At 39.4% G+C, this 26,818-nt stretch overlaps 1 protein-coding gene and 1 long non-coding RNA gene across 11 annotated transcripts in view; one reads left to right on the top strand and one right to left on the bottom strand.

Annotated features, from left to right (window-relative positions):
* Window positions 1–25,992, top strand: part of Zfp800 (zinc finger protein 800) — a 187,486-nt gene extending 161,494 nt beyond the window's left edge. For 5 of the 9 annotated variants that reach the window (XM_006505150.4, XM_006505146.4, XM_011241073.3 and 2 more), the window contains one exon: window positions 20,895–25,992. In XM_006505150.4, the coding sequence (XP_006505213.1) occupies window positions 20,895–21,054 (160 nt within the window). In that variant the 3' untranslated portion in view covers window positions 21,055–25,992. The remainder of the gene's footprint in view (window positions 1–20,894) is intronic. The other 4 variants (XM_006505145.3, XM_006505148.4, XM_006505143.3 and 1 more) reach the window with 1 other exon arrangement.
* On the bottom strand, window positions 1,605–21,041 carry 6530409C15Rik (RIKEN cDNA 6530409C15 gene). Of its 2 annotated transcripts, NR_165173.1 has the most exons (4): window positions 20,774–21,041; window positions 18,945–19,019; window positions 12,778–12,886; window positions 1,605–3,455 (listed from the first exon to the last, which is right to left on the bottom strand). It is a non-coding gene; the product is annotated as an RIKEN cDNA 6530409C15 gene (long non-coding RNA). The 2 variants fall into 2 exon arrangements; NR_165174.1 differs by lacking the exons at window positions 1,605–3,455; window positions 12,778–12,886 and having other exon boundaries at window positions 18,306–19,019.
* Window positions 25,993–26,818: the final 826 nt, after the last annotated feature.

The raw sequence follows: 26,818 nt of genomic DNA, 5'->3' as shown, positions 1-26,818 counted from the left end.
TAGAATGTTCATTGTAAATTAAGGTTTGGTTTTATGGCCCTCTCTCATAACCATTCATCTGTTTCAAAAATCTTGTTGGCATCTGTTCTGAGACATAAATATTTTTGGTCATGTGAAAAATACTGACATGGAACAAATACTAATTGAAGAATATTGTTGGATTTTTAAAAATAAAACAAGCCTTATAGATAAGTAGTACTATTTGAAGGCATTCTCTTATATGGACAGAATAGATATTTTAGGAGCACTCTTCCTGGATTGGGAATGTTTGAATGTTAGGAAGAAGTAAAGAAACAGCACTCATCAGAAGCCAGTCCAGTGGTAGTCAGTGAAGGCAGTACTCCGAATCTCAGCTGAGGTCCTGCTGTTAAAATTACTGGCTGGGAGAGTTTACTCACAAACCTGACCATTCTTGATCTTGTTTTTTGGTCTTGGCACTTTTGTTGTTCCACTTTGCATCTCTGTGGGTGGGGTGGGGGGGCACGGGGATTGAAATCTTAAAGAAATGTGGCTGCTTTTGTTACTTTTTTGTAGTGGTGCTGAGAATTGAGTCCATGAACCTTATGAATGGTAGGGCACTGAATGGCATTTTTAGCCCCTTCTATTTTGATAGGGTCTCACTGTGTACCTTAGAGGGGCCTGAAACTTGCTATATAGTCCAGGATGAACTTGGACTCAAGATTGTTCTGCCCCTCAGTGTTCTGGGTGCTGAGATTGCAGGCTTATGCCTCTCATGATGATCTGGTACTCAAATGCTCGTGTCTAGTATCTGAGGCATATTTCTGGCAAGTGAAATAATCTTTAAGTGATAGAATGATATGGTTAAATTATCTACCTCTCAGAAAAACCAAAATCCCTATTTGGATGCTTGAGCAATAATAACTAGCCTTCTGCCTTTACTGTTCCATGTGGTCTGCAACATTTAGAGTATCTCACAATGTTGTGTATGGATGAGATATTACTATTTAAGAATTAACTTTAAAAGACTATAGTTTTCCTTATAATTAGGGTTTTGAATATGGAACATTGATCTCTTTTATTTGAGAATATACTGAAAATAAATTAGCTGTGAGAAACAGAACCATATCTTTCAGTTGGACATTCTCAGTTCCGCAAACGGTTTTAAGAAATAGTTGAGATTCTTATTGGTGTCTTGGCAACCCTGAACTCAAAAGTATGTGCTAATTTTGACTGGTAGCTTTCATTTTGAATGGGACTAGAAAAGGAAGGAATACCTGTAAGAGAAAAAGGAATGATGCACTAGAGAAAAAGAAATGAAGCAGTAGGCACAGGAAATTGAATTACAGGGTGAGGTGAAGTTTGGGAGTTTAGGGAAAGAGCTTCCTTTAGCTTTTTGCATAGAGGTACTTAGAGAAATAGGACTTTCTGGAGGAGAGTAGTTTTCATTTTTTTTTTTTTTTTTTGCTTACTAAATATATGTAGTTCCATAGTATTCTGCCCACTGGGCATCTGTGGGTTTCATGTTGAGAATATCTGATCATTATCTTTTGTGTGGACAGGGTTCAGGGTGTGAGACAGCCAGTGGGTCTCTACTTTTTCATAAGAGACCTTCATATTTTCCAGTTGTCATTTCTTTGCTTGACCACTTTGACTAATCAACATTTATTCAATGTGATTCTGAGAAAATCAGTTCATATACCACAAAAATCCTCACACAAACATTATATACACACAGATGAAGGAGCTTTTAAATGAGATAGTTTTGTTTCTTAAAACTATTCTGGAGCTCTTGTTAATACTGAATTGTTAATATTGAATTTATAATGAAGAGTTACTTTTTTGTGTGTGCATATGTGTACACACAGATGTGTGTTGTGTATCTGTTTGTGTAAAATACATATGCAGGCCAGAGGTTGACACCAGGTGTCTTCCATAATTGTGTTCTACTTTTATGTTTCGAGACAGGTCTTTCACTGAAGCTGGTTCTTACTGCTTAGCTAGACTGAAGCTGGCTTGGAAGAAACTGCCTGTTTTTCCCAAATCTCCATCCCTGTACTGGAGTTGCATACACAGGCTTCCATGCCTAACTTTTCCTGTAGCTGCTGTGGAGCTGAATCTCAGCCCTCATGGCTGCACAACAGGCACTCTACTCATGTCCTAAGACCTAAGTTGCTAATCTTTAAGGTTTATCATTCTTTTTGAGCTTCTCTCTCTAGACTAGGTAACTAGGGTTCATTAACACAGTATCTAAGCCACAGGAACTATAAAATAGATGGGAGAATCAGAAGGCTTGAATTGCCAGCTACCCCCCAGCTTGTCTAGTGTCTAAAAGTGGATGTGTGAGTGTGTGTGCACTCAAAAAACAGCTGTTAGGATCTTTCATTCTTCTTTTTGGTTGCAAGCATGTAATTTTGTTTGGCTTGTATCTGGTAAGGGGAGGAGGTTTTTCTGAAAGTTTTATGTGAAAAACATAAGGGAGACAGAAGTGGCCAGGCCTTGTGGAAATCCAGACAAGTTGGCTTCACTAGATTTTCACTAGGTAGGCGATATGATATCTAATGGGGAAATCGAGGCAACTCTAGTGATTGGGTATTGCAGTCTTGGCAGCAAGAAGTACTGTGTCTCTTCTCCTAGCTCTTCTAAGACTAAAAAGATTTCTCACTCTGTCTTCTCAATATATTTGTAGGTACTTCTCACCTTTCTGGCACCTTTTATCTGTTTTCTTTCCCTGTGTAGCTTTGGCTCAGTCTCTTAATGGAAAATATGATTAGTTGAATTAGGTATATTTGAGCAAATTTCTCTTTCATGCTGGCTTCATAGGTTGCTGGCTTGTCTGCAGTGTGGTCTTTGGGCAGGCTTTCTCTGCTGGTCCTACCATGCGGTCATTATGGGAAAGTCAGGAGCATAAAACATGGTCCTGAGCCCAGCAGAAGGAATCGTGATGGAAATATTTAAAGGATATTGCTACAATTAGGGTTTGAATATACATGAAAACATTAGCATTGAAGGCGGCAGGTGTTTGTGACTGCTACACTAATGCAGCATTAATGGTCCTTCTCATTCTCTGCGGGGGAGTTTTGGCCAGTGTTTGTAGTTCTTCTGAACTGCCTGCTGCATTACCATCTCTGGCTGTGCAGAGTCATAGAAATCCTGTTATTTTCATGGAGAAAGAGCTCTTGTGTTTCCTATGGCAGCATTTAGGTCATTCTGTCACAAGTTGTTACAGACATCCCATTACACTGTATAGTTTCAGCTAGCAATTTAATTCTAAAATTCGATCCTAAAATTTTAAGGTATTGTTCTTGCTTTTCTGTCTTATGTTTTTGGAATTTGACTTACTATGATAGCTGATTTCTGTTCGGTTAGTCTTGATGTACCTGACACCATTCTGTACTTTTGGTGATAAGAGTCTGCGAACTTAGGTTGAAGTCTTGGCTCATTTATTTACAGCTTCGAAGTGTGGCCAAGTTACGTATCAACTTCAAATTTCTTGTCTATAAAACAAAAAAAAATAATATTAGAAACTATCTTCTATGTAGGTTTGTTGTGGGAATTTTATAAATTAACTATACAGTATATATAAAGAGTTTATATTGTATTTAATATACTTGGTCTTCTTTCCCTCTTTTAAGAGTCCAAAAACACTAGTGACTCTTGTAGTGATCAGTGAAGTTGCTATCAAGTTACTGCTGAAAGACTTTCTAGCACCTAGTTTCTGGTTATCTTGCTTGGCCATATGTTGTTCGTTAGCCTTTTGAGGGAGCATCACTCTAACTGTTTAGTGTAAAGTCAGATGTAACATCTATGATAAAGCCAAGATACACAGTAGTTTATTAAGTTAGAGCAAACCGTTATTTTATGGGCCTTAAATTTGGGCTGGAGCTTGATGCTGTTTTTGGCAGAACCACTTAGTACTTGCTTCTTAACTGTTAGTATCTTATTCAACAATGTATAGTTCTAAGTCATGAAATTCAGGGAAGCACTCCCCCACTCTATTCCTCTCTCTCTCTTTTCCCTATTTCTCTCTTTCTTTACTCATCTTCTCCACTCCTTTTTCCTGGTAAACATTAGGCTGTGGGTGTAAGACCATATTTACAGGCAAGTATTGCCAGTGCTTTGTGCTATACCTGGCACATAACAGGTATTAAGAGATTGTTAAAAGAAGGGAAGAAAAGAACCAGGACATCAGTTTCCCGTTTAACAGTACTCCACAGTCTGTCTTGGCTTTTGTTCATCATCTAATAAGCACAGCCTTTAACCATGAGCTGCTATTTAGGTCTGTTACTGTGGTTTCCATCTACTTTCGTTGTGTGAATCTCACAATTGTGGCACTGCTATTAAGTAGTGCTTGCAAGTTCAAACTTACAGAAGTGCTATATTGACTAATGCTCTGTAATTGCACACTGTATGAGTATGCTTTTAATAACTTTGATAAATTTTATTTTACCTTTAATGCATACTTATTGAATTTTACAAAATGCAACTCACTTTTGCAATGAATTATTGTCCTTTCTAGCACATCCCTCTTTTATGAGTTCTCGAATAGTTCTCATATCTGCCCTTCCGGTTACCTGGCTAATCAGAATCCTGGAAATGATGTTGATGTTCCCCTCCACTCTTGCTGGCATCACGGATCAGTGTGTATCATGATTCTGAAGCTTCATGTTTAGCTCCTGCTATCTCTCCCATTAGTAGTTTAGTATAGATCTTGTCTCTAACATTCCGTTTTGTAAGTCTTTTAACCAACCCTGTTTCCTCTCTTTCCTCCATGCTGTTGCCAGAGCTGATTTCCTAAACACAGGTGTGTGCTGTGTGTTCACTACTTAACTGATTGACTTATCCTTCAAGTAGCAGCTTAAATGTTGCTTCTCAATAAAATGTGTCTCCCTGAATTTCAATATCATCTTTTCCTAGTGTCCTCCAATGGTGTTTGTAATCATGCTTATATTGTCAATTGATTTGTTTAATGTGTGTCTTTCTACTGAAAATGTTTATGTAAGGGAGATGGTGACTTCCATGTTTAGCACATAGTTGGAACATAGTGGTAGTTAAAACCTGTTGAAAAAATAGGTGAATGAGAACTTAAGGATATTACAGGACCCTAAACTCTTTACACTTACAGACATTAGTTTGTAGTGCTAGCCTCTCTGATATAATAATGGGCCTCTTTCTTTTGTCTTTTACATTTATCCCTGCAAAGATAGGTGTTACACTGCCCCACACTCCACTATAGTGAAAGAAATGTGGACCCTTTCCTAACCTCAGAATCTTGATTCAGTTAAAGAGCTCTAGAGTCGCTCTTGTCTCATGGGGTAATCTCACTTCTGAGGAAACTCTGTCAGGTAACAGTCTTTATTAGGTAATCTTCCTGTGCATTTTCCTCAGAAATCCTTTTGGGAGAGATGGCTTTTAAGGTGGGGCTTGGAATAATTGTGTCTATATAGCAGTCCTGCGCTCCTTGAGGTCAGATACCTTGCACAGACTTTCAGTGTGTACCTTCTGTTTTTTTAGCATCTTAGGAGATAATCCATTTAGATTGTTATTTCTGGTGACAGCAGCTTTCCCTCAAGTTCTAAGGCTTAAAAACAAAATGACTGAATGGTGACCTTTTCGAAAGGTACACTTCCTTTACAAGCCATGGTTGTTCCTCCAGGATCATGCTGAGTAAGGGATACTTGGAACACACAGAATGAGTCAGGGCGGATGAATGAATTCATTGGTTAAATCTACGTGGCCTTTTACCTGGTTAAAAATTCTTCTTTTTAGAGTTGTTTATGTTTATAAAATATATATGGATGGTTTTTCTGCAGGTGTGTCTGTGTATCATGTGTATGCCTGCTGTCTGCAGAGGCCAGAAGAGGTGGTTGAATCCCCTGGAGCGGGAGTTACAGATTGTCGTTAGCTACATGTGGGTGCTGGGAATCAAACCTGGTCCCCTGGAAGAGCAAAAAGCGTTCCTAACCATTGAGCCATCTCTTCAACTCCTCCTCTGTTATTTTAAGTACACTTGAGCCACTACTTTGTGCCGAAAGGACAGTGCCAAGCGTTCTAGGGACTGAAAAAAGTAGTATTACTTTTTTATTCTCAAGAAGTTTAAATGTTGACTTTAAATTACAGTCTTTAATTTGAGCTATGTGTTCCAAAGTACATTTTCATATCATATTTCTTAATCATTACAAAAGTTTTGAATTATCTTCCTTTTAAAACGTTATTTAGTTTTATATTCTCTTTCTTACAAAGATATTCTTCCTGATTGTTCACCTTAGAAATGAGAGTCGCCTGTCTTCTTCCTGCCTGCAAACCAGCATTAGCCTCTGCCCTCTTCTCTCAGCCCTTTCCATCTCAGTTCTGCCCTTCCTTTCCTGAGCTCTGCCCTCTCTTGACTTAGAGCACCTGTGTCATGTCTGAAGCAGCTTAATGACTAAGTTGATAACCATCCTAGCCAGCCATTTTGTACTTACATGCTAGCCACCTCAGTCTGGAGGCAGAGGTTTACTGGAGTGGAAAGCCCAAGCCACACTCCTACAGGAACTGTAGACTCTTTGAGGTTTCCCTCCCATCTCTTCTCTGAGGACTTGCTTCCCTTGTCTCCAGGCCAGTTGGCGATGTCCCTTCAGTATATCAGTTCCACTTTACATCTTCTCCTCTTCAGCAATTACTGCAGTGAGGTTTTTATGGTGGGGTCTCCCTAACTAGGAACACCATTTAAAGGGGGGGTGTATCCATTTGTCCTGTGTCTTCAGTGCCCAGCACAGAATCTGCTACACAACATGTAACCAGTAAATAGTATCTGTGCAGGAAATGAGTTTTGAGTGGAGTCTGCCAGTTTAGGGTCCTCTAAAACTTCTTCAGAAATATTCCATGGCCATTTCTTTATAAGAGGCACTGTTAATGTGTATCTTTATTTATGACTTAATTTAGACTACACACATTTGTATCCTTGGATTGCATGGCTCTAATGACAATCTGTGAAATTATTTTTTTCATACTTTGGTTGAGTAATACAAATAATATTTTTCTCTTGGATGATTCTTACCATGTTGCTTAAAAAATCCCCCAGGGTTGTTGTTTAGAATGTATTTTGTTCCAACAAAGAGCCTGAGTGGATGGATCTCTTTAGAACAGTGGTTCTCAACCTTCCTATTGCTGTGACCCTTTAATATAGTTCTCATGGTGTGGTGATACCCAACCATAAATTTTTCTTCATTGCTCTTTTATAACTGTAATTTTGCCACAGTCATGAATGCAATGTAAATATCTCTTTTCCAATGGTCTTAGCTGACCTCTGTGGAAGAGTCCACCTTACCTGCACCCCCAGGAGTTGCAACCCACATGCTGACTGCTTTAGAGTCAGGCATCCTTCCTGGTTGACCTCATCTTTTCTGTAGAGACAGGTGAGTGCAAAGGACACAAATCACCATTTGTCATAGGTTACAATATAGAGTGCCTATAATATTTTGAATACATAAATTCTTACTTTCAAAGTACAAGAGGAGTTTGGTTTTTAAAGGAAGTCTGTGAGGCCAGTTTCTTGTGTTATGTTAGGTGGTTGTTTAACCAGAGTATGAATTTGAACTGCCTGTGTAAAACTAAAAACGATAACAGGTACGTGGGCTTGCTTTCTCCTTGTCTATATACTGTGGTTTCTGGTGGTGGCAGCTGACCCTATGGACAAGTTGTGTCTTGTCTGAAATGCTTGAGACCTGAACTGCCTCAGATGTGGGATGGCTTTGGACTGTGGATGTTTCCATATGAAATGACAGGACACCTGATGGGATCTAGCATCGAAACTGAAGTCCATTTTTGTTTTGTAGACACTCTACCTGCAGTCTGAAGATGATAGTTACTAAGTATCTTTAATGCGGTTGCGTTTTGATTATGAGCCACCATATGAGGTCAGGTTTGGAATTTTCTATTTGTGTTGTCATTGGCATTCAAAAAGTTTCTGACTTTGGATTTCTGGATCTGTATCCTGTTACATGTTTTAAAATGTTGTGAACTTCTACCATGTGTCATAGCCCTAGATCCTTTAGCCTCCTATCACCAACTCTAGTGAAATTGAGTTCATTTCAGTTCTTATTAGCAAAGGTAATTGAGTTATTTCAAGACTATGAAACTGTGTACTTCTGTACTGAATACATCTAAAGGACCTGAAGCAAAACCGAGCACGAGTTTTGTTTGGGGCTGTGATGCATGAGAGGAAGTTTGCCATTATGACTGCAGTGCAGTGGGAGTTGAAGGGTGGTGTAGAGTTGTTTCCCTGTTCCTGGTGCATGAGTGGGTGGTAGCCTAGGCATGCAGTCGGGCAGGTGTTTGCTAGCTCCAGTTAGCCCAGATTCCTGACTGAGTCACACTGTTGTACCACATGTTAGTGAAAGAGTTTATTACTTGTGGGACAAGTTGTGTCTGAAGTTTGATATTTATTTCAATTTAAAGATTACAAGTTTATTTAAACTTTAATGAGTAGGAGATGAAATAAACATTAAAATAACAGTGGAGAAGTTAGTATTACAGTAATAAGTAAATTAAACATTTTTTGTGTTGATATTTAGACAGAGACTTGTAGTATGGAACTTATTATGTAGCTTAGGCAGGGCTTGAACACAAATCCTCCTGCCTCAGTCTTTCACATGCTGATATCATAGTTATATGCCTTGATTAAATACCCCCCAAACCCCACAGAGCATTTATTCAGCTATCAAAAGCCAAAGAATTTCTTGGGCTACGTATTCTACAGCTTCTGCTGTTGTGTGTTGTTCATCTGTATACAGTTCTGTTTCATTAATCCTATAGACATTTGAGCTCAGCTTTGTGTGTGTGTGTGTGTGTGTGTGTGTGTGTGTGTGTGTGTGTGTTGGGTGCTAGGAAACAGGTTCTCTGTAGCTCCTTTCAACTGTTGTGAGAGGAGTGCACTGTAAGGACACAGGTGTGATCTTAAGGCCCACTGGGGTTGGGCAAGCCACTTCTAATTCCTAAGTTCATCCCTGAGTTTTGAAAGAGGCACAAGAAATTCCCAGATAGAGACTAGAAACATTAGATTAAGAAAAGGAGTATGAGAGTAGGCAATGGCTAAATTTAAGATGTTATGGACCCAATAAGTACTTTGAATTATATTTTCAAGATTAGGAGTAACCATTGAAGAACTTTAAATGGGATTTTCTCATAGCACCGAGGAGATGTGTGTGTGTGTGTGTGTATGTATGTATATATATATATATATATATATATATATAGAGAGAGAGAGAGAGAGAGAGAGAGAAAAGATGTGTATGGTCAGAAAATTAATTAGGAACCAACAACAGCCTGTAAGAGTGACATAGCTTAAATTCATGTAAATGGCAGAATTTACATAATATCAATAAGACTAGAGAGAAGGCTGCCAACACAATTTCAGGAGTGGAATTTTCTGGACGATGGAGATAAGAAATGAACTGGGATGTCTTCCTGTTTCAGGCATTGGAGTTGGGCAGAGTTGTCCAAGGTAGGGAGGACACCGAGGAGGAGGAGGCGAGGGAGTGGGCTAAGTTTTAGATGTGCTGAGTTGGAGGTGCTCTCTGTATCTTAAGTAGAACTACTCAACAGGAGAAGAACACTCAGGTTAGTGGTCAGGAGAAAGATTGCCCATGGTAGACATTTAGGAATTATTAGCATTGATGCAGATGTGGAAGCCACAGGTTTTGAAGAAATTACCAGATAAATGGTCGAGTCACTGGTTTATTTGGTAATTTAGGGTGATACCTAGGTCTTATGTTTGTATTTCAGTGGTCCATTTGGGAAATAGTGTCTGGCTAGCACTGGTTGTCTGTGGCTCTGTCTCTCCTTATCTAACAGTGCATTTGATATTACCTCAGCAGTAGTGCATGAATTGTAATAGCATGAGGAAATATGAGTTAATCGGTGTGTTTTACTTACTCAGAGGGCTTCTGAGATAAATCTGTGATACTTACTTTAAAAGACCAACTTTTTCTTTTTGCCTTTTTGTTTTCTAAAGAATTATTTATTTTATGTCTATGAGTACACTATAGCTATTTCCAGACACACCAGCAGAGAGCATCAGATCCCATTACAGATGGCTGTGAGTTACACGGTAATTACATGGTAATGTTATTGCTGAGAATTTAACTCAGGAACTATGGAAGAACAATCAGGGCTTTTAATCACTGAACCGTCTCTCCAGTCCCAAAACACCTATCTTTTAAAGATAAATATTTTATTTTTGGGGGGATAAAACAATTTTTAGTGTTTTTGGAGGGAACAAGATTTTCTTTTGATGAATCCCATAGTTTTGGAATGTAGGTGTTCTTGAACAGTCGCTATGCCTCTGACCAGACAGCAATTGACTGTGTTTCAACTCAGGCAGCATAAAGTAGGAGCAAGGCATAGAGACCTAAGTTTTAATCTAAAGCACCCAGGCAGACAAAGCTAGGAGCTGCTGGATGTACCTCTAACCCCATTATCGTGGCGATAGCTATATTGATTCCAGATGCTGCCAGCCAGGCTAGCTGAAATAGAAACTGAGGGGGATCCCGGATGTCCTCCTCTGGACACTTGCATGTGCATAATGGGCACATGGTCCCATACACTCATGTTCATGTATGACATACATCATACATAAAGACTTTATTAAAAAGTAGGGTATAATCCATGTGATTAATTCAGTATCCATAGCTAGATTATAAAGGAGAAAAGATGCTATTAAAGGCCGAACAAGTGATTTAAGTATGTCATTTTTTTTTTTCAGAGCTGCATCTTTTGGGCTGGTGAAGTCTTACATGTTAGAACATTGTTGTATACATTGCTCTGAACCTCACTGTCCTTTCATTGTCTTACCTGTTTGAAGGAAGAACCTAGCAGTAGGACTTGCTTTGAGTTTGGGTCTGAACAGTCACCCGAGTTGAGATGAGTGTTTTTCTGAGACATGGGCATGCTTGCTTACTGTACACCAAGGTGTCCTTAGGATGGTTCTCCAGGTGGCTTTTCAGAAGTCAGCACTACTTATCATTGAGCCCAGGCATTCAGTACACAAAGTGTAAGTCCACAACCCTTTTGGGGACTGTCTTTAAAAATATGATTTTAAAGGGAAGAATTCCTAGGAGACTGTGTGTGATGTTTCAGTAAAGTTTTATGGACAAGTCAGGACCCTAAAACTTAAGCTCAACAATAGAACGCTGACAGACATGAATTAGAAGATAGAGTAAAGCTATTCTTTTGTTCTTTCATGATCTATAAACGAATGGAGTGGGGCTTATAATTTCTCATTCAAATTCTTTGGAAGTAGTTTTTTTCCCCTTGTGTTTTAACTTTGAATAAATCACTAAATATTAGAACAAAGGCCCGATATTTCCATCACACAACACAAAACAGACTGTGGTATCATAGAACTGTATTATAAACATTTATTTTTAATTTTGTGAACACTGATCCTGTCCCACCGAGCAGTCTTCCCATATGCCAATGTATGCTCCCGCAAAGCACTAGGGCATGGTTATATGTGTAATAGTGTACTTAAGTGTTTGAAGAATAACAAAAACCAGTAGAGTTTCAGAATATGTTCTCTGACTTGAGGACCTCACTTGTTTAATGGAATTTTCATACATGTGGTTCTTTCTTGCCTGTATGCCAACATTCAAGAGATTTTGTTTGGCAAAGTTTTGCAAGGTCTATCAGTATGCTCTCAGTGATAGCACACCCATTCTCTGTCCCTCTAACAGTGAGCACCATCAACATGTATCATGGATTTTGCCCGTACTTGTTTATACATTGTCTCTTTCTTTACCTTTTTAAGTTGATTACAAAGATTAATCAGTAGATTACAAAGATAGAAGTTTTTTTTTTCTCTTATTTTTACTTAGATGACTTTCTTTTTTCACGTAATAAAAACTCAGTTTGTGTCATTCATCAGGCCCAATGTATACTTTTAATGGAAAACTGGCACCTCTTGACTTCCTGGTTTTGTGCTTTTTGGGTGGAGCTGATTTCTGAGTGTGAGGTTGTGACAGGAAATAATATGAGGTACCTGCAAGACAACACTGGGAACACTTGCCAAAGGTTCTGCGTAACTATAATTTTTCTCGTCCCTAGGACCCTGCCTACAGAAAGGTTGCGTCTAGGTGTATGTTGGTCTTGTAGTGAGCCTACTCACTCAGGTCCTTTAAAAAAGTCATTTATTTGCATTTAGATGTATGTACTTATATGCACACATGCTGCTCCTATCCACAGAGGCTGCATGGGGTTGGATCCTCTGGAGCTGGGGTTGCAGGTGGTGGAGCTGCTCAGTGTGTGCAACACTGGGGCCCAAACGCTGCTCCTCTGGAAGAGCAGCAAGTGCTCTTAGCTTCAGCCAGTCAGTCTGTGTATCATTCTCTAAAGAAAGTTGGGCAACTCAGTGTTGAAAAAAATAATTTTGAGCATTTCTAATGAACTTACAACTTAGAAGCAAGCCATGATAAGCTGAACTCACCATCTAACTACCTTCTTACATTGCCACCTTCTAATTTGAAGAGATTCCTGTTGTTGATCACTTTGTCCGTGGTGTCACTGTCCCTTTGCTGGTCATACAGACTTCAGAGCCTGTCCTCTGTAAATCTGTTCCTGCTGGTTCTAGCCTACAGAGACTTCTTCTCCCAATGAGGTTTGAACATCTGCCTTTCTACTCATTTTCACTTTTATTCTTTGTAATATTGCATCCATATTAATTTTCCTGTCCTCGTGAATCAGATCTAGCCCTTGGAGACCAAGGCTACTTATTATCAATGAGTTTAACACAATGGCATATACGGCTGTCACTGAATGAGTCGCCAGGCTGTTCCCATTTACCTTGCCCTGCAAGGAACCAGCTGAGCTTTGGTTTCTTCAGATGCTCTTCCTCCTGGCGCTGTCTGTGTGTTTTCCTACTCCGGCCGCTTCTCTGTTACTGTTATCTAACCTTTAAAGAAGATTAGAAATGGTTTTAGGAAATTCTTGGGCTATGAAAATCAAAGGGTTCATTTCAGCATTTTTTAATTTTAGGATTTACTTTTAAACTGTCATAGAAGTCTGCCTTCTTTGTATGTCCGTCTAATATTTGTTCATGTCCTGGGATGTGCATGTTGGAGGCGATAGTTTGGATGTGCACTTAACCAGAATTGTACTTGATACAGAACAGAAAGAAGAGAAACACTGTCAGGCTTGGAAACCTGGATTTTCTTCCAATTCTTGATTACTGTGCTCTTCTACCAGCCTTCATGGGACCCGCAGGCAGTGTAAATAATGACACGGTGTAAGCTGCCGCAGAGGAAGGCTTATAGTTTTCTGCTGCCAGCTGGCATTGTATGTACACCTATTAAGCCGTATTCTGCTGAAGTGTAGATGGAGATGTAGAGCCTTAGTGTAACTTCGTTTTAGAATGGAGAAAACTGATTGGCCAGGCCACGTGTAGTCAATCACTGAAGGAACAGAACGAGGCTGTCTCATAAGGACTGTTTTGATAGGTAATGTGCATGTCTGAAAAAGCAGACTGCAAAAAGTGGTGTTGTGGAAAATAGTTGTTTCTCCACTACATCCCATTCTTTTTTGGACTTCTCTAGAGGTGGGCAGTTACCAGTGTTGTGGGCTTTTAAGACATTTGGGCTGTTCTATGTATCTGCAATCATACATTTACATGTTACCCTAATGCAAATTGCAACATATCATTCATAGTTTTGGTATTTTTTAAAAAGCCTCTTCAATAATATATCAGAAAATTATAGAGTCCAGGTATTTTTATGTTTTGAAAGTCCATGAACTTCCTGCCTATGTATCATTTAGGCAACTGGGGTTTGCTAAGCCAAATGAACAGATTTCTAAAATAATCCCTTATTTCAAGTGTATCATATGGAATAATCTGTTTAATATAGTATACTATTTACATCTCTTCTAGAGAGAAACAAGCCATGGACATGGATTGATTTTATAATGAATCATGCTGATGTTGAAAATATTTAGAGAAATTTATACAGCAGCGATTACTGCTAGTTACCAAAAGTAGAAATCAGAATATTTGCTTTTTTGTTAACAAAGAAAAGAAAGGCAGAAGGCTGGGAATATAGCTTAGTGGTAGTGCACTTGCATTATGTAAGTCAGGCCCTGAGTTCAATTCCCCTGAACAGAACAAAATAACAACAGAACAAAAAACTAAGAACAAAATGACAGGAATTCTCAGGAAATTAATTTCCTTTCAGATTTTTATAAAAATCTAAATGGTAATGTGCAAATAGTCTTAGGCCAGCGAGAAGCAACCCCACTATAAATATTAAGCTGTGTGTGTGTGGTATAAGCAAGTATCTGTGTGGTTATGTTCTGTGGAAGTGCATATGTGGAGGGTGGAGGCTAACACTGCCTGTTTTCCCAAATTGCTCTTCACTTTGTGTTTTGTGAGGGTTTCTCCTTCCGTTTGGAGTTCATCATTGGCTGGGCTGGTTGGCTGAGCTGGCTGGCGGGCTAGCTAGTGAGCTCCAGAGAGCCTCTTGTTCCCAGCCCGCTATGGCTGCTGGGGACCCTAACTCAGTCTTCAGAGTGATCTGGTTTGGGCTTCTCTAAAGTGACTGGGTGCTAGGGGACACGGACTGTATCTAGCCTCACAAGTACTGGCGTGTGAATGCCACTGAGCCACTTCTTCAGTTTACACTGGGAAGTAGCAGCTACAGCGGCTTCTCATAGTCACAATTTGCCCCTGGTAGGCAAATTTGGGAGAGCAAATTACAATTAGTTTTCTTTTCTGTTTCCTTTTAAAAATATTTTTTTATTGAAAAAAGATATTCTTTTGTTCATATAATATATTCTGATTATGGTTTCTCTTCTCTACTCCTCCCAGCTCCTCCCCAATTCCTCTTCTATCTATCCACCTCCTTTCTGTCTTTCATTGGAAAACAAAAGGTTTTATAAGGGATAATAATAAAACAAGATATAATAAAATTAGATAAAATAAAAACAGATATATTGGAATCGGACAGAAGAAACAAAGAAAAGAGCCCAAGAAAAGGTGCAAAAACCAGGTACATATGCACACCCAAGAGTCCCATGAAAACACAAAACTGGAAGCTATAATACATGTGCAAAAGACCAGCAGGGTAAAAAAGGAGGAAAAAGAATAGAGTAAAATAAAAGAAAAAGCCCTGACATGACATTGAGACGAGGAACCTTCAAAGATGCCTCTGAGCTTGTTTTCTATTGGGCAGGCAGCCTGCCCTTAAAAATAGTTCATTTCCCCAGTGAGAATCCCTTGGCAAGAGCTACATTTTCATTTGCAAATAATTATCAGTTGGAGATATCTTCTGGATTAGGCATGTGCCTACTTCTCCTTTCAGCTCTACGACTCCCATCTGATAGACCGATGTAGGCCCTGTGTGTGCTGCCTTAGTCTGTGAGCTTAGATAGTGTTGATCCTGTTGACTTAGAGGGCCTCTTTCCCTTGGTGTCTCCATCCCCTCCAGCTCCTACCCGGTCCAGTTCTTCACTCTGCACAGTGCCCTGAGCCTTGAGGGGGGTGGGGGGATTTGAGCGTCATCCCATTTAGGGTTGAGTGTTCCAAGGTCTTTCACTCTGTTTAATATCTGTCTGTGGGTCTCTGTATTTGCTCCCACCTGCCGCAGGAGGAAGCATTTCTGACAATGGCTGAGCAAGTACTGATGTGAGTATAGCAGAATGTCACTAGGAGTCATTTTATTGCTACATTGTTTTGCTTTGTTTTGTTTGTTTTAGTACAGAGAATTTCATTTTCCCAGAGGTTCCTGGGCTATGGCTTCTTAGGTTCTTGGTTACACAGTGTTGGGTATGGGCTCCATCCCATGGAGTGGGCCTTCATCAGATACTATAGTGGTCACTCTCATAGGCTTTGTGCCACCTTTGCACTCAGCACACCTGGTTGGCAGGACAGCATTGTAGGTCAAAACGTTTTGTGTTATGTTTGGTAGTGTAAGCCGAGTGTCTTGATAATCATTGAGTCAGCTTAGTGATAAAACTTTCTCATAGGAACATGACTGTCTGTTACTCAGGCATTCTACCTCTTAGACCAGGCCACACACATTGAATACATTCCTTAATTCTTGATTTTTTTTTTTACTTATGGAGGTACAGATTATCTCACTGGGCATGTTTGTTTGTTTGGTTGGTTTTTGATTGTTTTTTTTTTTAACTAGAGTTTGACAAAACTTACTTTAATTTTAAAAAATGGAGGTAATGCATATCAAAACACTTAGTGCCTGTCACCACGCAAGTAACTGCTAATGTCAAAAGTACCGTCAGGGCTACCTCACTTTGTTAACCCCAGGATCAAAGAGTGCCTTTTGGGCCACTTTTGTAGACAACTGTTCTATTTTATCTTATATATATTGAATAATTTTCATTCTTCTAATTCTTTCGCATTTGCTTCCTTAATTTATCCTTAATGCTGACTGTCTGAATTAGGGCAATATCATTTCATTCTGCATTATTTTACAACGTTTTCTATTTAAGATATCTATTATTTTAAAATTTTAGTTCCTTGTACCCTTCCCCAGTTTCTCCCATCTAGAATAGTAATTTTTTGGGATACATGATCTAATGTTATGCTTGGCTTCATAATGTATTTGATTTTTGTGTTGTATTTAAGTAGATGGTAGTTGTGACTTTCCCCAGGTAACCGTGCTCTTTTTCATCTCAGGCCTTGCTTGAATCCTCTCTTATATGGTGAAAAGTTATTTTTAAAATGGTAGTAGTGTGTTCTAGTAGCGAGTTGGCCATAGTGTTGGGAGATTATGGTTGAAAATTAAGAGTAGAGGCAGAATGTTGCTTAATTCAGCAGGCAGCAGTGGCACTGCTGATGTGACAAACACAATGGGCAAACAAGAACTTTCTGGCTGAATGTGAATACAGAGAAGATGATTCAGAGGAGTGAGCCAGTCACCCTGTCAGTAACAAATGCTGTAGTGTTCTCCCCACCCTTCTGGAGGATGGGCTTATTAGAGGGGAAATGGTGGAGAAGTCACTATAGACAGACTTATAGTGTGCTTGCAAAACTACACACCAGTGTGAAAATGGTCTCAGAGGGAGAATTAAGAAGCAGAGAGCGGGGAGAAAGGACCCAAGGGGCTGAAGTGGTTTGCAGCCCCATAGGAGGAACAACAATATGAACTAACCAGTACCCCCAGAACTTCCATGGACTAAACCAGCAACCAAAGCATACACATGGAGGGACTCGTGGCCCCAGCTGCATGTATAGCAGAGGATGGCTTGTCAGTCATCAATGAGAGGAGAGGCTCTTGGTCCTGTGAAGGTTCTATGCCTCAGTGTAGGGGAATTCGAGGACAGGGAAGCAGGTGTTGGGGGGCTTGGGGAGCAGGGGGAGGGAAAGGGGGTTTCAGAGGGGAAACCAGGAAAGGGGACAACATTTGAAATGTAAATAAAGTAAATATCTTTAAAAAAAAAAAAGAAGCAGCAGAGAACAGAAGAGGAGCAGGTCATTTCAGACCCTAGCAATGAGAGAGAGAGAGAGAGAGAGAGAGAGAGAGAGAGAGAGAGAGAGAGAGAGAGAGAATGAATATGAATATGTGTGTGTAATGCAGTGGTTGCAGGGAGAAACCTTTTTAATAAGTTAAGTGGCAAGAAGAGCACACATGGGAAACACTTGTTTCTATTTGTTTTTTCTTTTTCTTCTTCTTCTTCTTCTTTTTTTTTTTTTAAAGGAAATTAGAGTTAAATATTTTGGCTCAACTTTCTAAAATATGGTCCAGGAAAGAAAAATGATGTAGGTTGTTCAAGTACCTTGGGGAAAGCAGACAGTGGTGCTGTTTTTCTTTAGCATGCAACTGATAAAACCTGTTTCCATAATACCTGTTTCCATGTCTGTTTAGTATCAGCAAATAAACCCATTTCAGACCTGTGGAAGTCGGAAAGACTGTCGGCATTTTCAGATACGCTTACCTCTGCTCTAGCTTTCAGTCCCACTTACATAAATATTCCAACGGAAGGGAAAAAGGCAGGGGGGAAGGCCAGATGGTACACCTGTGATATCGGGCACATAGCATGGGGTTCCGGTTTGGTGAGCAAAGGACTTTGCACAATATTGGATCTCACGATTTTGCATATCAGCAGCAGCCACTGTCTTTCCCAGAGGAGTTGCCAAAAAGCAGGACAGAATATATTTTCTCTGTACCACACAGAAAATTTCTGACTTAGCAGCGTGATAATTTGAACTTGATGGGAGAAGATATACTGTGTAGGTATTCTAATACAAGTCTTGGAGGAGTTTGGTGTCCCATTATACAGGCTAACTTAAACTGCCAAAAAACCATTGTATAGACGTGTTGCCTCAGGGACAGTGACCCAATTGACAGTAAAGATGAAGGACATTTTGCTGTGATAAAGGTCAGATCACAGATTTAATAAGTTAATCAAGTATCATCAAGAGTTACTTCTAAGCAGTTGAAACTTACTCCATTCCAGGCTCTCCCCAGCCCCTGCCCCAGGCAGCATCAGTTTTCCACTTTTGAAAAGGAGCAATGCAGGGGAAGCCACTGTATGGTCTTACACGTTTATAAACGTTCAGGAAGTCAGTTTCTAGTGTGGTCTGTACAAGCTTCTGGAAGGTGACCATATCTTTAGGCAGAACCTCAGACTCGTCTTTGGCTCTCCTCAAAGGTTAACAACTATTTATTCATCTAGTGTGGGGACAGTGGGATGCTTTTATGTATCTGAGCAGAGGAATGACAGGAAATGAGAAGGCTCCTTTGAAGACTGAAAAGCAAAGCCTTGGCCTGTGTACAGTGACAGGGAGTCAGGTGAGCCTTGGGCTCTGACTCATCCTAATAATAGGAAAGTAATTTTCTAGATGCTCCTTCTCAGAGATGGGAACCTTATGTTATTTATGTTTGCTGTTACTGTCTGAGAAAGGCCCCTAAGACACAATGTACATTCCAAAATATTAAATTGAAACCAGGCCTGGCAAGATGGCTCAGTGGATAGAGGTGCTTGGTACCAAGCCTGACAACCTGAGTTCAATCTTTGGAACCCAGTGGTGGCAGGAGAGAAGCAACTCCTAAGCCGGCATCCAGCCTTCACATGCCCTGGAATACAAACATAAGTAAATATTCCTAAGTTGTTATCCAGCCTTCACATGCCCTGGAATACAAACATAAGTAAATACTCCTTAAAAATAGTAAAAAATAATAACTAACTTGAAATCACTTAGTGATGGTTAAGACTTTTAAAAAAGATTTTATCATACATATACATATATATGTGTGTATATATACATGTATTACACTGTAGCTGTCTTCAGACACACACACTAGAAGATGGCATCAGATAGATACTTTTACAGCTGAGCCATCTCTCCAGCCCCAATGGATAGACTTTTTAAGAGCTAATGCTTTTAACAAAAGCTCCTGCCGCCTTCATTTTGCTCAAGAAGGAAGTTAACAACAAATGCTTGGTTTCTTGGGATTTGTTCTTTTCATAAATTTTATTTCCGACATGTGATATGTTTGTTTGTTTGTTTGTTTTTACTAAAGTTATACCTCTAGGTATGATGATTCTATCCAAAACTTTCAGAAGGCAGGAAACTTTCAGGGCAGTATGACTAATTATGCCATCAACTTAAGCAACAAAGCGAGCGCATTCCCACAAACACCTAACCCTAGATTTGCTTATCACTGAATAGAATCCATCTGACAACTGAGGTTGCTTTAGTTTAAAATATTTTTGAAGCTTATATTACAATGGATTTTCTATCTGATAACAAAGCCCTGGGCACTTGTCTATGTTATTATCCCATGTGCAGATTCCTGGAATAATTTAGCAAAATTATTCCATTTAGTCATTTGCTCATTTAGTTATAAAATGCATTATAACTAAAAGATCCATATTTAGCTAATAGTTCCTTTATTCTTTCTCAGTTTGAGTGCTTTCAGTAGAAACCATTACAGAAACTGAAACACTGGCGTTCACTAAAATGTCTGCTCCAAAAGCATGGGAGGTTTTTCTGTTTTTTAGTATACCGTGCTCCCAAGTCCATATTAATTATAAGTTGAAATTAACTTTGCAAAAAGACCAGAAAACTTTTATTTTCCTCAAGTAAAAATGAGTTGAATAAGATGAAGTATAATTTTATAAAAGACAGTGCTTTTGATTCACTGTTAAAAGTTTACGGGACAAAATACTCTGAAATATTGTGATTTATACAGCGCTTAGAGTAAAGACAAGCCATGTCGTCGAACCCATTCCTTAAAAGCTCTTTATGCCTACCCCTCTGCTACCCTAGAAAACATTAGCTTTATAAATTCATAAGTGGGACGAAAGTAAAAAGTCATTAACTTTTTATTCTAATAGTAAAATACATTTATTGTGTAAATTTGGAAATTACAAATAAAATGAAAATAAAGACTATCTGAAGTACCGAAAGGTAACAACACACTGTTGTGGTTTTTCTCCATCACGTTTAAATTTGTGTTCTCTGAATACTGAAGTACATACATACCCTCATACCCTGCAAATGCTGGTGAAATGGAATTTTTCCTCGACTGCTTTTTCATATTGTTGGACTGTATTTCACAACATCTTATTAGCAAGTTAGTTTGTGCTATAAGATTATGATACTTTATGTTTGGAGATGAACATTTTCCAATTTTTCTTCCTCTTCTTTCCCCATTTTCTATTATGTTGCAGTGGACACTCTTTGAAATTTTGTAGTTATGCTTTAAGGGAACATTTTTTAAAAGACTTTCTGGGTCAGGGGTTATCAGCTACCTGGGGTTTGATGCCTGCAACCCTGCCTGTTGTGGAGTGCCGCGGGGTGCCGGGCTCCTGGGCGCAGCTTTACCTGAAGGGTGCGGGGTGGGGACGCGGCGCCTCGGCCCCGGGCTGCGCGGTTCCCGCCCGTTGCTAACCGGCGTGTCTTTGTCTTTCTTCCCTGGGGTTCGCTGCGCCCGTGCGGGCCGAAGCCTGGCGAAGCCGTCGCCCCGCAGCGCCGCCATCCTGCGTCCGCCCGCGGGCGCCGTCACCACGCGCCAGGCCGCCTCCAGCTGCCGCGCCAAGCTCCGCGGCGCCGCCAGGGAGCGCCAGCACGCGGCGCGCGCCCTCGGCAGGTCAGCCGCCCCGTGACGCCGCCGCGCGCTCCCGCGGCCGCGCGCACCGCCGTACCTCGGGCGCCCAGGTCGTCTGCATCCACGGCCGCCTCGGCGTCGTCGTCGCTGGTCGGAGCGCCTCAGCTCGCCCCCCGCTGCTGCCGCAGCCTGCTCTGCCACGCGGGACGCCGGGCCACTCCTTGCTCCGTGCGATGCGTTTCTTCAGCCCGCCTGCAAAATCCCCGGCTTCTTTAAAAACCTCACCGCACATGATTCCGTTTCCCTATTTCTTGTAACTACTCTCTGTTCCCTTTCAGATTCTTTCCATTATTAGTTCTTCAAAGCCAGCATCGTTTTCTTCATTAAGCTCTCATCAAGCTCCACCTCCCACTCCCATCTGCCAGAAGATTCTAATGGTCCAAATTCATGATACAACCCAGAGTTGTATCATGCACATCTATAATTGAACTCAAGCGTCAGGCTTTCCCCTTCCTGTAACTTTATCGCCAATAGCCATTGCTCCCTGTGGAATTAGTCCTTGTTTCCAAGGACTCGTCATCCTAAACTCACCATCCTTAGAAACGGGATCCTCTCTAGAATATTGTCGCCGGTGACCACAGGACCGTGCCTTTCCATAGCTGCTCCGGGAAGGCTTGTTGGCTTAGCCCCTCTTTTTTTCCCAGGCCCTCTGTCCCAGGCTATACATGGATGTCTTACTTCTCTTGGGCTATTCCCAGTGACTGGTCACAGTTAAAGTCGTGATGGCCCAATCATGTGACATTCATGGTCCCTCAGTGAGCTATTGGGGACCCTTCAACTCCTGGCCACAGCTTCCTTAGAACTCCCGGCTTCAGTCTGTATCCCCTCTAGCCTTTCCTAGGTATGTCAGACCTGCGTTATGGCTTCTTCAAGATCTCTGCTCTCCTCTTGCTTTCTTTTGTCTTTCTCAGGTGTCCCCTCAACACAACTGCTGCACAGTGACCTTTGTCTTGGTGTCTGCTGCTAGGATCTGAACTGACACATCAGACATTCCAGTCTCTGACCACCACCTTCCTATCCTGAGTTGTTTGCTGACCTCATTTTTCTACTGTTGAGTAGGCCATGTCTTGGCTCTATTTCCTTGACTAGCCCAGATTCTACAGTCTATTATCGTAATCATGCCTCGAAATGCAAATTCTCTCAGCACTCTCAAACCTCAGTTTCTTCGAAATTATTTTTCTAGCAAAAAAATATCCAACCCTGGGTATAGGTAACTTCTGTCTTGCTCTAGCCAGACTGTAACAACGGATTTCGTTTAAGAAGAAATCATGAAACCAACCAACCTGTTCAATTTCCAAGACATTATTGCAAATCCTAAATTGGTGTTTTTTCCTATGGTCGTCTCAGTCCTTCACTTTTAGACCTACTGTTTCTTTGCATGAATCTCCCCAGAATGTGCCGTTTGTTTTGATATTTCCCTGAGAACTAAGAGTTATAGACAGAGCTCCTCAGCTCCCTACTACAGTGCGTGGAACTGATCTATTTTGTGACTGTGAAGGGAGCCCCTTCTTCTCTCAGTGCCCTGAGTCTCACTCCCTCTTGCTTTTTGAAAAACTTCAGGTTCTCTTCTTTCTCTCTTCTGTACCATCATTCTCCCCACCTCTTAATTATCAGTTGCAGTAAAGGGTGTCACCATTCAGCAACAATTTGGGGGTCATCTTTGCTACTTTTATGACTAGTTCCTTACAAAGCAACCCATCTTAATCGATCAGTTTTATTGCTCAAATATGCCTTTTTGTTTTTTGTTTTTGTTTTTGTTTTTGTTTGTTTTGAGAAAGGAGCTCTCGTACACATAGTGCTGATTCGCCTGGAACTCACTATGTAACAGGTTAGCTTTGAATTTGTAACAATGTCTTTGCTTCTGCCTCCTAAACCCTGGATTACAGGTGTGTACAATCATGCCTGACTTAAAATTGACTTTAATTTGTCTCCTTCCAAACTCAGTGCTATGACCAACATATTTTCTCATGCCTGGTCTCTCGGGTACCACTTTTGACATACTTTAGTACCTTTTTGATAACCTGGTAATAGTGACCTTTCTCATCCATTAAATCAAATCATCTATTGCTTGTAGAATAAAATTGAACCCCCTTACCATGGCTCACAAAACCATGCACCATCTGACCCTTTTCTAGTTCTTGAACAGCCTCTGGACCCTTCTCTCACTGTTTACCATGCGTGCCCATGTAACATGCCAAGCAAGTTTTTTTTTTCTGTACCTCAGGGGGTTAGTAAATGCTACTATTTCTAAGCTGCTTTTCATGGCCACCCTCTCTCCTCCATTACAATTTATCCTGTAGATGGGTGCAGAGTTTTGAGAGAGGCCTCCCTGGAGTACCATGTTGAAGTAGTCATGACCTCCCAACCATTTCCTCTCCCAGTTCTTTATTTGTAATCTTATTTATTTGTTGACTCTGACTTATCTCCACTTCCCCATTCCAGAATGTATGAAGGAAGAAATAGTGTGTGGATGTCTGGATTCTTCAACACTGCATTCTCTGTCCATAGCCGATTTGGTGCATATTAGGTGCACAATCAATGTCTTGAAAGAATACATGAATACATATGCAAATTTCTCTGTTGGGGATTCACTTTCTATTGATGTAGTAAAAGTTGTTTATATATTAAAACCACTAATCATTTGTTTATTCTGTTTGTTGCAGACATTTCTTCCCCAATTTGTGCCAGTTTAATTCTTAATGTCTATGATGTACAGAAATACTGTATTTTCACAACAATAAATACCCTTTATGAATCCTGCACCCGGTGATATGTTTAAAAAATCTCCATGTCAGTGTTACATGCATGTTTGTTTCCTTTCATTTTAATTTTTTAGATTTAAATATTTTCTCTAAATGGAATTTATTTTTGGTATAGATGTATAAGGGCCTAAGTATTTATTTAGTCGTTACATCATCATTTATTGAAAGTTCTCTCTTTTTTCTACTGTTTTGAATATTTCACATTTATCAGATATTAAATTTCTTATACCTAGAGCGGTTTCTGGATTTGTTACTTCTTTGTTGTTCCTGATGCTGTTATTTTAACTATTGTCCTGCCGTTGGTTGCTATGCTGTGTGTTTACAATGAAATAATATTACTCTTATTTTTTAAAAAATTATTTTTGTGTTTTGGCTGTTTTTGCATCTATTCTCCTCAATAAGCTTTAGTTATATTTTGGTAAAGTCCAAAAGAAAGTCTCTTGTTGTTTTGTTTAGGATTGCTTTAAGATTATGATTATTTGAAAAATAGTTGTGAAGATTTGTACTCTTTACAACTATTGAGGAACTTGTCACATGTCAAGGTCACCGAAGACACCTTGTATGTCCTTCAGGTCTTCTGTTTTTAATGTGGCACAAACTTATTGGTTATATTTTACCTTCTGTTGCTGTTTGACTGTGATCAGTTTTTCATTTTTAAGAGCTTTTATAAAAGCTGTTCCTTGTAGGGTCACTTGATTTTTTTTTTTTGATAACTTTTCATATCGCTCACTAATCTTTACTGATTCATTTCTACATAGCCAGTCATTTTAAAGAAAATATATGATCATTTCTTGTTTTTTTGGCTGTGCTTACACCTCATCAAATATGTGATGGTAATAGCTTTGCTCTTATTCCTGACGTTTTAGGAATGCCTCCATCAGTATTTTATCAGATTTTAATATTAACTACTGAACTAAAATACAGGCCTTCAGGCAAAGGACATGGCTTTCTGGTTCAAGTATACCAAACATTATTTTAGAAGTTCATGTTGAATAATATTAATCATTCTAGACAACTAGAGATTATCATAGAGTTTTATTTTGTTGTCTGTCACCACAATGTCTAATGTCACAAAAAATAATTATTATTAAACGATTTCCTAATTCCAGGCTCTTTCTGCATAAGATACAGTCTGTAATCATGGTGAACTTTCCCTTCATTTTAAAGTACATGAGTACATTTTCCCCCATTTATATATATGAGTACAGTGCCACTGTCTTCAGAACCCCAGAAGAGGACATCCGATCCCATTAGAGAGGGTCATGTGTCACCATGTGGTCGCTGGGAAACAAACAGCATTTTAAAGTATAATAATGTCAAATTAAACGCCTATATTTTAAGTGGGGTTATTACACTTATATTCATAAAAAAGACTAGATTGTAGTCTCATATTTTTGTATTCTCTCTTAGATTCAGAAGTGGGGATCTCTCTTGTTTTTATGATATAAAGTAGCACTGTAGGAGCTGTCTGGTCCTTGATGGCTGGGAGAACCCCCCCCCACACACACACACACACACAACACTGTTTATAAGGTAAAAGGTAATTCTCTGAAATTTTTGAAAAGTTCTATGGTTTTGTCCTATACAGGCAACCATACTTCTTGAATAGCAACTTTAAAATTATATTTTTAAAAGAAAGTCATGCATTTTCATAGAATTTAAAGCTGTTAGATTTCTGCATATATTTATCTTAAAATTAAAAATATTTTTCTCTGCATCTGTGATTGTAGTGTTTTCTTATTTCTGAACTTTTTAGTGCTTAGTTATATTTTTTATTTTATTAGTCTTGCCAGTCTCTTTAAGGAATCAACACTTAAATACTTTATTATCTCTAGTTTTTCTGTTTATATCAATATAATTATTTATCTCTAGTTCCTTCCTCATCTTTAATGCTTAGTTGTTTTACAAATGTTTCTTTGTAATTGATGTCTTAGATAATTTTAAAATTTCTTATTTAATAATAGGACATAAGACTATAAGCTTAAATCTGGGCACAGCTTTGTTATGTAGCCTCTTACTGTTACAGTAGCTGTCTCTATTTCATTTTTAACTGGTGTAATTTACAATAGTGTTTTGAGTTTTTTCCCTGTTAATCCTTCTTTCTTTAATAAAAAGTAAGTTTATTAATATTTACGTTGCTATTTTTAATAAAGAGCTAATTTTATTTGTAAGAAGTAAGATTAACTGTGAAATGATTTATTCTGGAATAGCATACAAGCCCCTTGGAAGACACCATCAATTGCACAGGCCACTGTCAACTCTAGTTAATGACAGCAGAATTTTGAAACATCACTACTACCTATAATTTAATGAAATAGCTTTCTTCATGGTTCAAGATACTCATATAAAAGTCAAGAAAGATCTTGAAAATGTTTATGGTATCAGCAACCTTCAAGTAATATGAAATTTAAAAGATCATCTAATAATTAGAAAATTTCCATTCAAATGTATGAAATCAGGAAGAATTGCGATTTTAATATAGATGTTGTCTGAAACCTTGTTATTATAAAAGTTTTGTCTTCGACTTAGAAAGAGTAGTTTTAAAGTGCTTATTTTTTAAAAAAAATATAATTAATGTACATAAAATAAAAACTGCCCATAATGCCATTATCTAAAGAAAAGCTCTGTTAAAATCTTGTTTGATTCCCTTTTGAGACAATTGTGGTCATGTCTTTTTCTTTGGGGCAGAGCTAGGCTGATATGCCTCTGCAGCAGCTTCTGTTTATTCGTGTGACATTTGCATTTCCTCAAATCATAAGGGAGATGTGGGGAAGTATTCATCTCAGTAGCAGCAGAATAAGGAGGGGGCTCTCTGAGCTCTGGTTGCTGGTATCTATGCTGCTCCAGCCGCAGATGGGGTCCTGGGCTGCATGATGCTCAGGCATGGTCCTTGACACCAGCCATGCCCGTTGACCTCAGTTAGGGCCCCAGGAGAGTCTTCCTTCTGCTCCTGGTGCTTAACTCTGCTGCTCCTTAAGCTGCTCAGAAGTATTTTGTCAT

The sequence above is a fragment of the Mus musculus genome, chromosome 6, assembly GCF_000001635.26.
Source record: "Mus musculus strain C57BL/6J chromosome 6, GRCm38.p6 C57BL/6J".
Classification (NCBI taxonomy): Eukaryota; Metazoa; Chordata; class Mammalia; order Rodentia; family Muridae; genus Mus; species Mus musculus.
The sequence above is the reverse complement of the archived record's forward strand: the minus strand, read 5'-3'. Positions and strand labels throughout refer to the sequence as shown.